The sequence below is a fragment of the Cucumis melo genome, chromosome 8, assembly GCF_025177605.1.
Source record: "Cucumis melo cultivar AY chromosome 8, USDA_Cmelo_AY_1.0, whole genome shotgun sequence".
In the NCBI taxonomy this organism is placed as follows: domain Eukaryota; kingdom Viridiplantae; phylum Streptophyta; class Magnoliopsida; order Cucurbitales; family Cucurbitaceae; genus Cucumis; species Cucumis melo.
The window spans coordinates 31,074,509-31,086,930 of NC_066864.1; the positions used below are offsets into that span (position 1 = coordinate 31,074,509).

The following is a 12,422-nucleotide window of genomic DNA, read 5'->3' on the forward strand; positions in this document are numbered from 1 at the left end:
TCCTTGCTCCTTGAAAAAATTACCAAAAGCTATATATTCTCCACCACGGTCAGATCTCAAAGTTTTTATCTTGTAACCACTTTGATTTTCAGTAAAAGCTTCGAAGGATTTAAAACATACAAGTGCTTCACTCTTTTCTTTCAAAAAATAAATTCACAACTTTCTACTGAAATCATCGATGAAGGTTATGAAATATCGATTACCTCCATTTGTTGTTGTTCACATAGGACCACACAAATCTGTATGAATCAACTCGAAATGTTTAGAGGCTCTCCAAGCTTTCCCAGTTGGAAATGAATCTCGATGATGTTTTGCAAGAATACACACTTCACAAATATTTCCTCATGGTTGATATTTTGTATACCTCTCACCATATGATTTTTGCACAAATAAGATAGTGATATGAAGTTTAAGTGACCATATCGAAAATGTCAAAGCCAGGATGATCCTTCAATATGCTGCTGAAGCAAGATATTTGACCATATGTAAAGTTAAGAGGAAACATCTTATTAGCAGTCATTTTTACCTTGGCAATAAGAACATCGGCCTGATCTTTGATTGCACATATGTCACCTTCAAATGAAACTTTTAAACCTCGTTGAAGCAGTTGGCCAATACTCAAAAGATTATGTTTTAGACCTGGAACCTAGAACACATTTGTAACTCGTTTTGTGCCTTTTTTTGTCTTCACAAGAATATCACCTTGGCCTTTGACTTGTAGTCTGGTATTATCACCAGTCTTCACTTCACTTTGGAAAGATTCATCCAAAGTAACAAATATACTTCTATTTCCTGTCATGTGGTTACTACAACCACTATCAAGATACCATGTAGGCTCTGCAACATTGTCTTGAACACTACATGCAAGGAATAGAATGCCTTCATCATTTTTCTTTTGTTCTTTATGCATATTCATGGTGGTATTTCCAACTCCATTTTTTAGTGCCCAACAATCTGCTTGGAAATGACCATACTTTCTGCAATTAAAGCATTGAATGTGAGAGAAATTACCATAACCACCTCCTTGGTTTCTGCCAAAGCCTCTTCCTCTTCCGCTTCTTCTTCCTCGAGATAAAGAAGAGCTTTCTTGTGAATTTTTCAGAATTTGCACCATTTTTATTATCATAGTTTCTTCCACCTCCTCGTCTTCCATGACCACCACGTCTTCCACGTGAACCACCTCTAAATGAAGTTTGCATTTGAAAAGCTTCCTCGGGGTTAACATCAAATTGTTTTAATCTTCGCCTACGGGATTGAAGAGAACCCATCAAGCTATTTATAGACAACGTAGATAAGTATTTCGATTCTTCAATTGTAACGACGATATGCTCAAATTTTCTTGGCATACTTCTAAGAATCTTTTCAACAACTCTTTGATCGCCTACTTTTTCACCATTTGATCTTAAACTATTGACAATTACAAGAATACGATTGAAAAATTCTTCAATAGTTTCAGTTTCTTTCATTTTAATGCAATCAAATTCGGATCTGAGAGCTTGTAACCTTATCATCTTTACCTTATCTTCTCCTTGATAGGTAGATCGTAGAATATCCCAAGCCGCCTTTGCAGAAGTAGCTGTTGAAATTCTCTCGAAAATAAATTCATCACAACTTGATAAATGAAGAATAAAGCCTTTTTGTCTTTCTTACGATTTTCTCTTAACTCAACAAGTTGTTGATTTGTGAGCTCACTTTGATTCTCAACTTCAGTGTATCCTCTTTCAACAATATCCCACAATTCTTGAGAGCCATATAACACTTTCATTTGAATACTTCATTGATTAAAATTCTTCCCGCTGAACCTTGGAAGTTGGGGTTGCAACATGTTACCATTTGAAGTCATATCTAACTAGAGCTCTGATACCACTTGTTGGAAACGTAATAGGCCCTAAGTCACAATACAAATCAAGAAACAAGAGAAGAAGATTGTTCTCTTATTCACACAATTGAGAAGAAAAAACTTGAATTTCTTACTTTCTTTCTTATTTACAAATGAGAAACCTTACACATATTTATAGTAGTAGAAAAGTATATTAAAAGTCATTAACAATAAATATCAATACATGTGACTATTCATATATCAATGTATTTAGTGATTAACTATTCCATGTATCTCAACTATTCATGCATATTTAATAATGCAAATTCATGTATTAAGTTTAGATTAATTTAACTTCAACAATTCATTAGTGACGTTGTTTTTGTTTCTGGATGATTAAGTTTTAGGTTTTGTGTTTTCTACTAGGATCATGGATTTTACTGAGATCTGAATCACTTGCTTACTCTGTTCTTAATGCTTAATGAAAATCCATCTCAGTTGGAGTGATTATAAAAAATTTAGAGTGCAGCAAGGTCTTAATGATAAGTATAATAAAACCTATACATATGTCTATAATAGTATAATATTGTCCATTATGGACATAAACCCTTGACTTTGCTTCTGGAACCACTTCAATAAATCTCATACCAATGGAGATAATGATCGTGGAACTTTGTTTGCAGTCTTAATAATCATCCCTTGGAGCAAAGTACCACTATTCCACATTCGTCTACCCCTAATCACTTATGAGAGTTTGCTCTTATCTACCTAGTTTCAAAGCAAAGTAGAGCACAACCATGAATCATTTACGTGGAATACAATTTGTACCAACCACCTAGTCACACCCTTAATCTCCTCATACAGAACAAACATCAACTCTTCTTATAGAGTTATTACTTACTTGTCGCCCAAACATATTTTATCAAATCTTATAGAACACTTTTCTTATTGGACTATTTGGGGCCCCACTCCTTATCTATCCCATGTTTTACTACTTTCCAGTCTATAAGTTCTTCGGCTATAAAGATGAGCGTCATATCTTCCCTGTCCAGACTTATGCCATGTACTATTGTCCCTCCATTACTCTAAGTGGATCATGGAGACCTTATTTGTTCATAGGTTTAGCCATGAAACTTCACACTTGTCTACTGTCTTCCGTAACTGCTCAGACTACTGGAGTTTTGGAGCTCTGATGAGCTACTATGTAAACCACCTACTTTACATCCCAGTGAATGGCATCCAAATGAAGATTGGTTTCGGATTTGGATTCCTATGTCAAATATCCAACTTATATTGTCATCTCATATTGAAGAATCTTACAGATCCTAGTGGAAAGGGAGGCTACAAGATTCCACGCGGATTCCTTTTTAATATTGTAAGTTGTAACTTCTGCTAACTACACAACTGAGATTTATCAATGGCTTGGATTCAATAATGCAACACAAACCGTTGCTGGTTATATTTTTGAAATAGCGGCTACCTACATTATGACCAAATTGGCAATTGCAAAACACCACTTGGAAAAGGTGATTACTATTTGCTTCCTCGTTCATGTAAAATGCACTCCCCTCATTGATATTTTAAAAGGCTTTTACTGTACTTTTCTTGCTTTTCATAAGCTTTTATGTTTAATTTAGTACACTTGGTTTTCAATTGATGAAGTCTAGATCAAGCCGACAGGGTGATTTGTGATGTCTAATTCATCATAACTAACAAACTATTCCATCATGAGCAAATTGCTCTTTTTCTTATCGTGATCTGTGCTTTTTAGTCAATTTAGTATGCTTTTCGTGATTCAAATGTTTAAAATAAACTTTGTCTAGGAAAAGGGTTACTGCTCCATCTACAGTTTTTGTTCTTCCTATATATTCTAACGTTGTCTTAGTGTCTTTTGCAGCTTTTCGATGGGAAGGAAGGGAGGCCAAAATATCCAAGAAGATGGGTGATTCTACCTCCATTTTTCTGAAAACAATAGAAGCCTTCCAGACAACCATGGCTGTTGTGCTACTTTAATTAGTATGTTTTTCCCCATTATAAAACTTGATATAATTTTTCATAAGGCTTGGCCATGAACTCTCATTTCAAAGTATTAATTAGAGTCTACGATTTACCTGTTCATTTGAAAGTATTAATTAGATGCAAGAAAATAAATCATTTGACCACTCGAGTAGAAACTGTTAATCCAATAAAACAAAGTTGATTGGTTTGCACATTCTACCATTTGCATTCTTTCAAATTGTATCGATCTACAATTTGAGAAATGTTTGAAGGAGAATTTGGGAATAATATCAATGAGATAATTTCAGGAGACAACGATTTTATTTTATTTCCTTCCCTGATTGTACTAAAAAGAAAAGCAGAACACCAGATGGCTTAATGGCTGCCTCTGTGATTAAAACTTGTTAACCTGCCTAGGATATTTCAAGAATTGCTTGAATTCTTCAATAGTTACCAGCATTCTAGTATATATACAAAAAAGTAATGTAATAATGTTGAATACCAAAATCTGTTGGCAAGTATGTGGTACTTTTACTTTACTTTCTGAAGTTCATCTTTGATGTATGTAATAATCTACAAAAGCAGCAGCTTTAGCCTTTGAAACAAACCTCCCGGCAGCTTGCATTTTAGCCTATATGTGTTGAGAACTCTATCCTTGTACTGAGTTTCACTAGAAGAGTTCTATGATATAGCAAAACTAGAAGCAAATTCCCAATCCTAAGGAGAACACCATGGAAATTTGTTTGGTCACCAATCATTATACATACTATGTAGTTGGCCAGAAATTAGTCTGTCGTCCAATCCTACGTGGCAGTCCAAAATTTTGATAGGCCCTTATTTCACCTCCCAGCCCAGCAGTCACAATGACCAATCCCCATGCCGTAGCTGGGATGGCGTGGTGGCCGTGGCTGTTTCCGACGTCAAACCAGGACCAAGAGGAAGACCAGGAGGAAGATGTTGGGTTGTTGTTGATAGCAGCAGAAGAAGACAAAGAAGGTGAATCGCCATGCCTGATAGAAGCTGAAGGTGATGAACTGAGTGATTCACCAGTTCTGGATTCTGAGCGAGTAATTTGAGCTTGCTGCTGCTGTTCTTCATCTGGAGGAGTTGTTGAGGTACTACCACCATTATTATTGTTGTTATTGTTGGTATTGTTGTTATTGTTGTTATTCTCCACAGCATTGTTATTTTTCTTTGGTAGAGGTGGCAACTGCTTCTTATTGTTTGCTATTGAGTTGGTTTCGTCTCGAGTTGGTGAGCTGCTGGCTGAAGCTGGCTGCGACGAGCCACGTTTTGAATGTCGTTTCGAGTTCATTTGCACCAATGGCGGTTCGCCGCTTATCATTCCAGGCCAGGGGATTGCTACAGAAACATCTTTACATGGGAAGTGTTCGTGACCTCTGATTGCCATCAAACCTTTCTTTCCAGAAGGATTCCGTGGCTCCTCTCTCTTCCATACAAAAACATGAGAATCTTCACTTGCACATATCACATATTTCCCATCTTGACTGAACGAAGCTGTAATTTGGCTGCTTGTGTTTCGGAAACCTGATAATCCAACAATAATATCAGTTCTATTTCATCACCAATCATAAATTTTAAAAAGTGTTTTTAAGTGGGAAAAAAAGGCTTTTAAGCTTTTAGAACAATGAACAATAATATTGGAATAAATAATCGCTCTTCCTTTCTAACTTTACGGCTCCTCCCAGCAGGATGACATGATTTCAGATAAGAGTCCTCTTCTTACCTCTGAATCTATGAGTAATTTCGGCGCCTTCCAAGATTCGAATTCGAGAGTCAGCAGAAGTAACCAGCACTTCAGTAGGGCTCCCAGGAACGAACTGTTCAGGTAATTTTGGGGTTAAATTATAAGTTCGGTCCTATTTTTTCCGATCACTAGTTCGATAAAATCTCAAAATAATAATAATAGTCTATATGATTTGGACTATTTATGATAGTTTATCCAATCAAGAAGACTAAATTATAGTTTTAAAAATAAATTCTAATTATAGAAGATGGCAATTTAAGTAAGAGCAGAAAGAGGCTTAATTACTTGGAAACCAGTGATCTTTTTTCCATGATTCTTCTTTTTGCTCTGAATATCAACCTGGTGCTTCTGTTCTAACTTGGAATCTATACTCCAAATAATATTGGTAAGTTAAAGTAAAACAACATTAATTAATTATAATAATTATGATTATTACTGTTAATTGATTGGAATTTAATATGGAGAGGTGTATGTATCTAATACCCTCTATGCTGTACATTCGGCAAGTCCCTTTATGTGAACCTATTATGGCACCCTGCACAAACATATAAGGATTCACTTATTTTTATTTTTGAATAATATTTTTCATGATAAAGATGTTAAAAAAAATTATAAAAAAAAGGAGAAAAAGAGAGGTGAAAACAAACCTGGCCATCGGGTGTATAGGTAGCGGCAGTGACCATTTCATGAAGGTCAGTCCAATCAACCACATATCTATCTGGAATGTTCCATATCCTCACCTTTGCATCTAATGCTCCACTTATGAAATAATCATCATCCATTGGGTTGAACTGTACGCATGTCACTGTATAAAATCATAACATATATATATATATATATTATTAACAGAAATTATATTATATTTCTTTATTTCCATAATATATACATATATTGAAAAGAGTCTTAATTAATTACCATAATCGTTGTGAGCAAACATCTTTAAACAGCTTTTGGTTTCCATGTCCCATAGCCTTACAGTTTTGTCCGTTGAAGATGAAAGCAACATCTAAAATTCCAAACACAACACTAAACTCTTTTTTACTTCTCAAATATTTGAAATTTTAAAATGTAATGAAAATTTGTTTTAAATCACAAAATATAAAGAGTATATAAATATACCCAAATTTTATAGTCTATTGGTGATATATATCGACATGCAAACATCCTTTGATATAATTTAATGGGTAAAAAAGACAAACAAGCATGTACATAAATATACACGAAAAAGCAAAAAGAAAAAGAAAAGACTTATTTTATTCTTGTCAAAATGAGCTAAACTCAAGATTATTTGGTATAATTTTTTTTTCTAAATTTTAGAGATTTAACCCTCCCTTTCTATAAAAAAAATTAATTAATTTATCTCAATTAAATTACAAATTTATCCGATCTAAAATTGTAGATAATTTTTTTTAATTGCAAAATTACTAAACAAATTTACAAATATAACAAAATTTCATGATCTATCTATGATAGATAGAACTATCTGTCATCTGTCAATAGATTCAAAATTTTTACAACCTAAAATTTTAGATTGATCATTTCAATTTTTTATGTTTCGTTTTTTCTAATTTTTAAATTCTGTTTTTAAACTTTTGTTTATTATAAACAAAAATCATATAGGTTTGGTAAGTGATTTTGTCAATTATTTTTAAAAATCTAATTGTAATATTTTTAAAAGCTTTTCCGTTTTCATTTCTCCTTTCGTAATTATTAAAATAAGTTTCTTATTTTTAAAGAATAAATTAATTATCAATCATGTCTTTTAAACATTAATTTAAATTATAGAAAGCAAATGGATTGCTATTTTCTTTTGTTATTTGAGGAATTTTTTTTGTACATATTGGTGGATTGTGATGACATGATATCCAATGAGTTCACGTGTTTTTTTTTTTTTTCTCTCTCTTTTCAAATCACACGTACATAAGAAAAATATATGTTTGAGATGACATTAACGAAAAAAAAGCATTAAACTGTCTTTTTATTATTAATAATAAAACATCATTTTAGTTTTTATAATTTTAAATTTTAAAAGTTTAATTGCAACTATCTTATTTTTAGATTTTGTCATTATTATTATTATTATTAGATAATTTAATCATTTTTGACATAACTTTGGAGAGGTAAATTTAATAATTTATTTAACATTTTGGTCCTAAATGTTAAATAATTATTACTTTGAAGAGGTTACCAAAATAATATTTAAACTGAAAAAAAAGCTAGAAATTAGAAAATATTAAAATATATATATATATATATATGAAAAGAAAAAATGGAAAGCAGAGAGGTTAGTATGAATATAGTAATGGAGTCTGACCTGAGAATCAGAAGACCAAGAGAGATCAAGAACATCGTCAAGATGTCCATTCAAACTGCAGATCGGTTTTTCAGAAAGTGAGAACACAGATTCTGGAACATGAACATAATCAGGAATCACATTCCCTTTCCTACTTCCTGAAATCCCTTTCCCTTTCTTCCTCTTTTCCGATGGCAAAGCCGAAGCATCTCCAATGCCGGGTCTATCAGGTGAAGGACAGATCGAAGGATGAAGCGGCGTCATACTTCCTTCTTCATTTGGTTTCATTGACATTACTTCACATTCTTGCACTTCCCATATATGTATTACTCGATCCTCACCTGCACTTGCTAATAATCTAGCATCACAACTGAATTTCATTGTCCAAATTGATCCCTCATGCGCCTGAATTTCCTGACAGAAGTGTAGCGCCGACAGTTCTTTGTATGATTTTCCGCTCTGTCTCACTTTTACCCACTCTGACGACGTCGGCGCCGCTGTTGTTGACGATGATGGATGCGGCGGAGAAGGACAGGATGACGATGCGTTCTTGCTAAGTTTTGTTTCTAGGGCTTGAGGAATTTCCCTGTCCTTTTCCCCGATTAAACCTGTCATTGAGCCTTTGATGTTCTTCAACAGAGCTGCTCCTCTTCTTTTACTCATTCGTAAACTCTTCGATAGATATGAATTCACGTTGAGTTTCCTATCGCCGAAGAATCCGTTAATTCTTGACGCGTTCTCTCTTCGCATTAATTCCTTCACTACCGGTGAATATCCGACGCATTTCTCGAATTCCTCCATTGTAAGTTGTTTCCCTGTTTGAATATCGCTAAGTCGATTCCACATTCCGTCTTGATCGTATCCATTCACGATGAATTCCTTTCCTGTGTCCAGATTCTTTATCAGAAAAAACGCCCCTAACCTGTTGTTCGAGAACACCGTCGACAATGCTGAACCGTGCCCAATCGGTTGGCTACATTCGTTAGGAACTCTAATCGATTCAGGATAACTGCACATCCGAGCACTGGACCCCATTATCATCGAGTAAGTTCTTGTAAGACGCTGTTTCGAAACGTTTCCGAGTAGATCATCTTTCCGTGTCCTGGAAATTGAGAACGTATCAATATCTCCATCAGATCGTGAACGAACGAGCACAATCGGCAATGGCGTTTGTGATGATGCATCTTGTTTCTGATCTACAACTTCTGGAGATCCAACGGTTCCTGGTTGAGAAATTTGAGCATTCTCGAGTAATTTCCTCGAAACCTCCCGCTGAAATTCCTTGCTCTGAAGCCTCTGAAATTGTTTGCCGCTATTCAGGCCCATTCCTTCGAGCAATCGCTTGCGACGTTCCTTAATGGATCCTGGTGCCGCCATCCAAATGTCGTACTCCGGCGTCATCGGCGAAGACGTCGCGAAGGTTCTGAACTCGTCGTGTTTGGCGGAGGAGACGACGGAGGCAAAGGACATGCGACTGTCTTCGAAATCTTCGTCGTCGGAAGAGGAAGCCAAATCCTCCGGCATGGCGCACGACATTCTCTCAATGGACTCGAAAAATCGATCATCGTCGTCATCATCTCGAAGTCCATCCCAATTCATCGTCTTCTTGCGCTCCATTTTTTGGTGGCTGTTGAAAGAGAAAACTCAAAGAAGAAGAAGAAGAATGAATGAATGAATGAAGAAGGAATTAAGAAGGAAATTCTGGAACTTCTATTTGACTTTTATTTTACTTTTTCATTTTCATAATTTATTTAATAATTTATTTAAAAAAAAAAAAAACAAAAATATATATTATTTTCCTTTCAATAGAGAAAGGCGAAGAAAAGTGGAAGAGAAGAAATCGGTTTACCGTTAAAAAAAACTTGTATTTGGAGGAGAAGGAAATGGTCAACGGTCAACGGTCAACGGTCAACGGCTTTTTATTACATCCTTCCACGTCTCTTGCTTAGTGCCCTCCCATTTTTCCTCTCTTTTTCCTTTCCATTATTTTTCTATTTTATTTCATTGGTATTTATTTTCTTTTCCTTTTTCTTTTTTTTCAAATCCTTAAAACCCATTTCAATTTCCCATTATACCTTTCAACTTTTAAAATTCAAAATTAATTTCTCAAAATTATTCAAACCTTTGAATTAGACTCTTTATTGAATTTTTGTCATTTGTAAGTCTAGTTTTAACATTTTTTTATTGACAGCTAAAAAGAAGATGAATTGTAGTTAGGTCGACTTATTTACTAGTTGTATTTTATCATAGTAGACAAAGTAGTTGTATTTACAACAATTTATATAATTATAAATACACTCAATATAGTTGTTCATACAAAAAATATTGTAATATTTTTGTCCTGTTTGGTAATCATTTTATTTTTTGCTTTTGTTTTTAAAATTTAAATATATTTCCTTCTCATATCTTTATAATGATTTTCATCTATCTTTCTTAAATACTATGATTGGATTTTTAACAAAATTCCAAAACCAAAAGTGATTTTTTGAAAACTATCTTTTCAATTTTTAAATTTTGACTTGGTTTTTCTAAACTATTAATAGAACATTGACAAAGAAGATGAAAATGGTGTTTATAGATTTAATCTTCAAAAATAAAATAGTTACTAAATAGAATCAAATAGATTACATTTTGGGTTTATATCTCATGACGTTTATATTTGAACTATACTTCATAATTATTTCATTTTTTATTTTATGTTTCTTCTTTCTCTCATTTTTTCTTTTATTATGGTTTACGGGTTTCTTAAGAATTAAAATTCATGTTGCAATACAAGATTTATTTATTTATTAGATAAATATTGTCAAAAAGAATATCATTTAACCGTTGAGCAAGAAATTAGAAGTTTGAATCAAATAGAAAATAAAGTATAGATTTGGGTATTATCAAAAATGATAAAATTGACAAACTATTCGTCGGTATAAATAGTTTATATTTTCTATTATTTCTAAAAACCCCCCGGTAGATTTTAGTATTAAACTTTTCAAAGTCTATTTAAATCGTTTACCTTCTTTCCCCATTTTACCCTTCAATGGTTTGTGGGCTGCAGACAACTGGTCTTTTAAGAGGCCTTTGACTGGGCCTCAATTGGTTAGCCCTTGGCCCATCTTGCATTTGTTATTAGGGAAATTATACCTTTCTTTTTTCTTTTTCTTTTTTTCTACCCCTATAACTTGGATAAATAAATTGAAGTTTTTTCAAAAATATAAAAAATTGGGAAGCTATTTGCATTCCACGTAATAAAACTATTAAAACTAAAATTTATTAGACTTGATTTTTTAATGTGTAAATTTTTGTGAAAGGTTCTGTTTTTGACAATTTCCCTTAAATTTTTACACAATTATTTTATTTTATTTTATATGTCAGCTTGCATGAGCTATTGTTTTACACAAAAATCTGACCCAAATAAATTTTCAAGCTATCATACCATTTAGGTTTTCTTCAATGCAAGAGAAATTTGTTGTGATTATAAATTTCCGAGAACCATATTACTTTCAAAACTCACACAAAAATAAGTAAAATATGAAATTTAAAAATTGGAACAGTAAAGGAGTAGCGTGATAAGTAGAAGCCGACCCATTAGTTTAAAAGAATTATGGAAACTCAGAAATTAATGTATAGATATGAGGTTATAGTCTTCCAAATACTATGTTCCTTCATCATCCTATATTCTCCATCTAATAGGGAAGGTTTACTAATTTTGCTGCATATGAGTTGCATATAAATATTGAGAAAAATCATAAGCCTCATCTATTAAGATTTAGTTCCCAAATAATTTAACACATTATGGACTTTAGTTTTTCATCCATATTTAGATCCTATATTTTAATCATTTTATATAGTTTATTTGAAAAATAATCTTAAATTAAAGTATTTAGGAATTCTTTTTCAACCTCTATCGCTTGAACTTAACTACTTGTTATTAATCCATTTTAAACTTAAAATAAACATTCCCAATCTCAATCAATCAAAACTTTTTTGATTTTCTAATATTCATTGTAACTCAAACATCAAACACATTGTTTATATATATATATATATATATATATATATGGTAAAGGTAATAACCAACATGTAATTAAAGTAAATAGGTAAAAAAAGCCTACCAACAATTTGGGTACATCAACAATTAACGAAATTGATGTTATCTTAATATTTTTCATATAACAACTCTCTTTTAATTACTCTTTCATATAATAATTACCAACTCAACTTAGCTTATCGAGAATAGATACAACTAAACACTCTTGACAAGAACGTTCTATCCATTATCTTATGCAATAAAGTTTTATTTATTTATTTATTTATTTTTTCGGGTAATGTGATTAAATGATGAAAGGGACAAAACATGCATAAAGGGGCAAATTCCCTCTTCATTACTAAAAATAATCTTACACAATCTTGTACTAAAATATACTAGTGTTTGGCACAAAAATCTATGTCATTAAGATCCAAACCAACATGCTTTTAACTTTACCCATATGTTTTATCTCAATCACATCCACCTCCATCATTCACAATTCACTTTTTTCCTTTTAATCCTA

The 12,422-nt window shown here is 32.8% G+C and overlaps 2 protein-coding genes and 1 pseudogene across 2 annotated transcripts; 1 reads left to right on the plus strand and 2 right to left on the minus strand.

The window, feature by feature from the left end:
- Nucleotides 1-409: 409 nt before the first annotated feature.
- On the minus strand, nucleotides 410-1,765 carry LOC127150727 (uncharacterized). The gene is made up of 4 exons (XM_051089233.1): nucleotides 1,518-1,765; nucleotides 1,021-1,407; nucleotides 703-977; nucleotides 410-594 (listed from the first exon to the last, which is right to left on the minus strand). Exons 1-4 carry the CDS (start codon nucleotides 1,763-1,765, stop codon nucleotides 410-412), a joined length of 1,095 nt encoding a protein of 364 aa, XP_050945190.1.
- Nucleotides 1,766-2,616: 851 nt separating this feature from the next.
- Nucleotides 2,617-3,785, plus strand: LOC107990926 (very-long-chain enoyl-CoA reductase-like; annotated as a pseudogene).
- A 331-nt stretch (nucleotides 3,786-4,116) lies between these two features.
- On the minus strand, nucleotides 4,117-9,627 carry LOC103490189 (uncharacterized). Its single transcript, XM_008449583.3, has 7 exons — nucleotides 7,900-9,627; nucleotides 6,501-6,591; nucleotides 6,233-6,390; nucleotides 6,069-6,120; nucleotides 5,871-5,950; nucleotides 5,565-5,658; nucleotides 4,117-5,365 (listed from the first exon to the last, which is right to left on the minus strand). Exons 1-7 carry the CDS (start codon nucleotides 9,493-9,495, stop codon nucleotides 4,584-4,586), a joined length of 2,853 nt encoding a protein of 950 aa, XP_008447805.2. The 5' UTR covers nucleotides 9,496-9,627; the 3' UTR covers nucleotides 4,117-4,583.
- Nucleotides 9,628-12,422: the final 2,795 nt, after the last annotated feature.

What these genes read in the sequence shown, in the direction of transcription:
- LOC127150727 (XM_051089233.1), bottom strand. Translation starts at nt 1,765, where the DNA reads ATGAAAGTGTTATATGGCTCTCAAGAATTGTGGGATATTGTTGAAAGA. An exon ending in CTTTGGCAGAAACCAAGGAG is followed by an intron (nt 978 to 1,020) that starts GTGGTTATGGTA and finishes CTTTAATTGCAG; the next exon opens with AAAGTATGGTCATTTCCAAG. An exon ending in ACTACAAGTCAAAGGCCAAG is followed by an intron (nt 595 to 702) that starts GTGATATTCTTG and finishes TGCTTCAACGAG; the next exon opens with GTTTAAAAGTTTCATTTGAA.
- LOC103490189 (XM_008449583.3), bottom strand. Translation starts at nt 9,495, where the DNA reads ATGGAGCGCAAGAAGACGATGAATTGGGATGGACTTCGAGATGATGAC. An exon ending in GTTTGCTCACAACGATTATG is followed by an intron (nt 6,391 to 6,500) that starts GTAATTAATTAA and finishes GATTTTATACAG; the next exon opens with TGACATGCGTACAGTTCAAC. An exon ending in AATTACTCATAGATTCAGAG is followed by an intron (nt 5,366 to 5,564) that starts GTAAGAAGAGGA and finishes TTGGATTATCAG; the next exon opens with GTTTCCGAAACACAAGCAGC.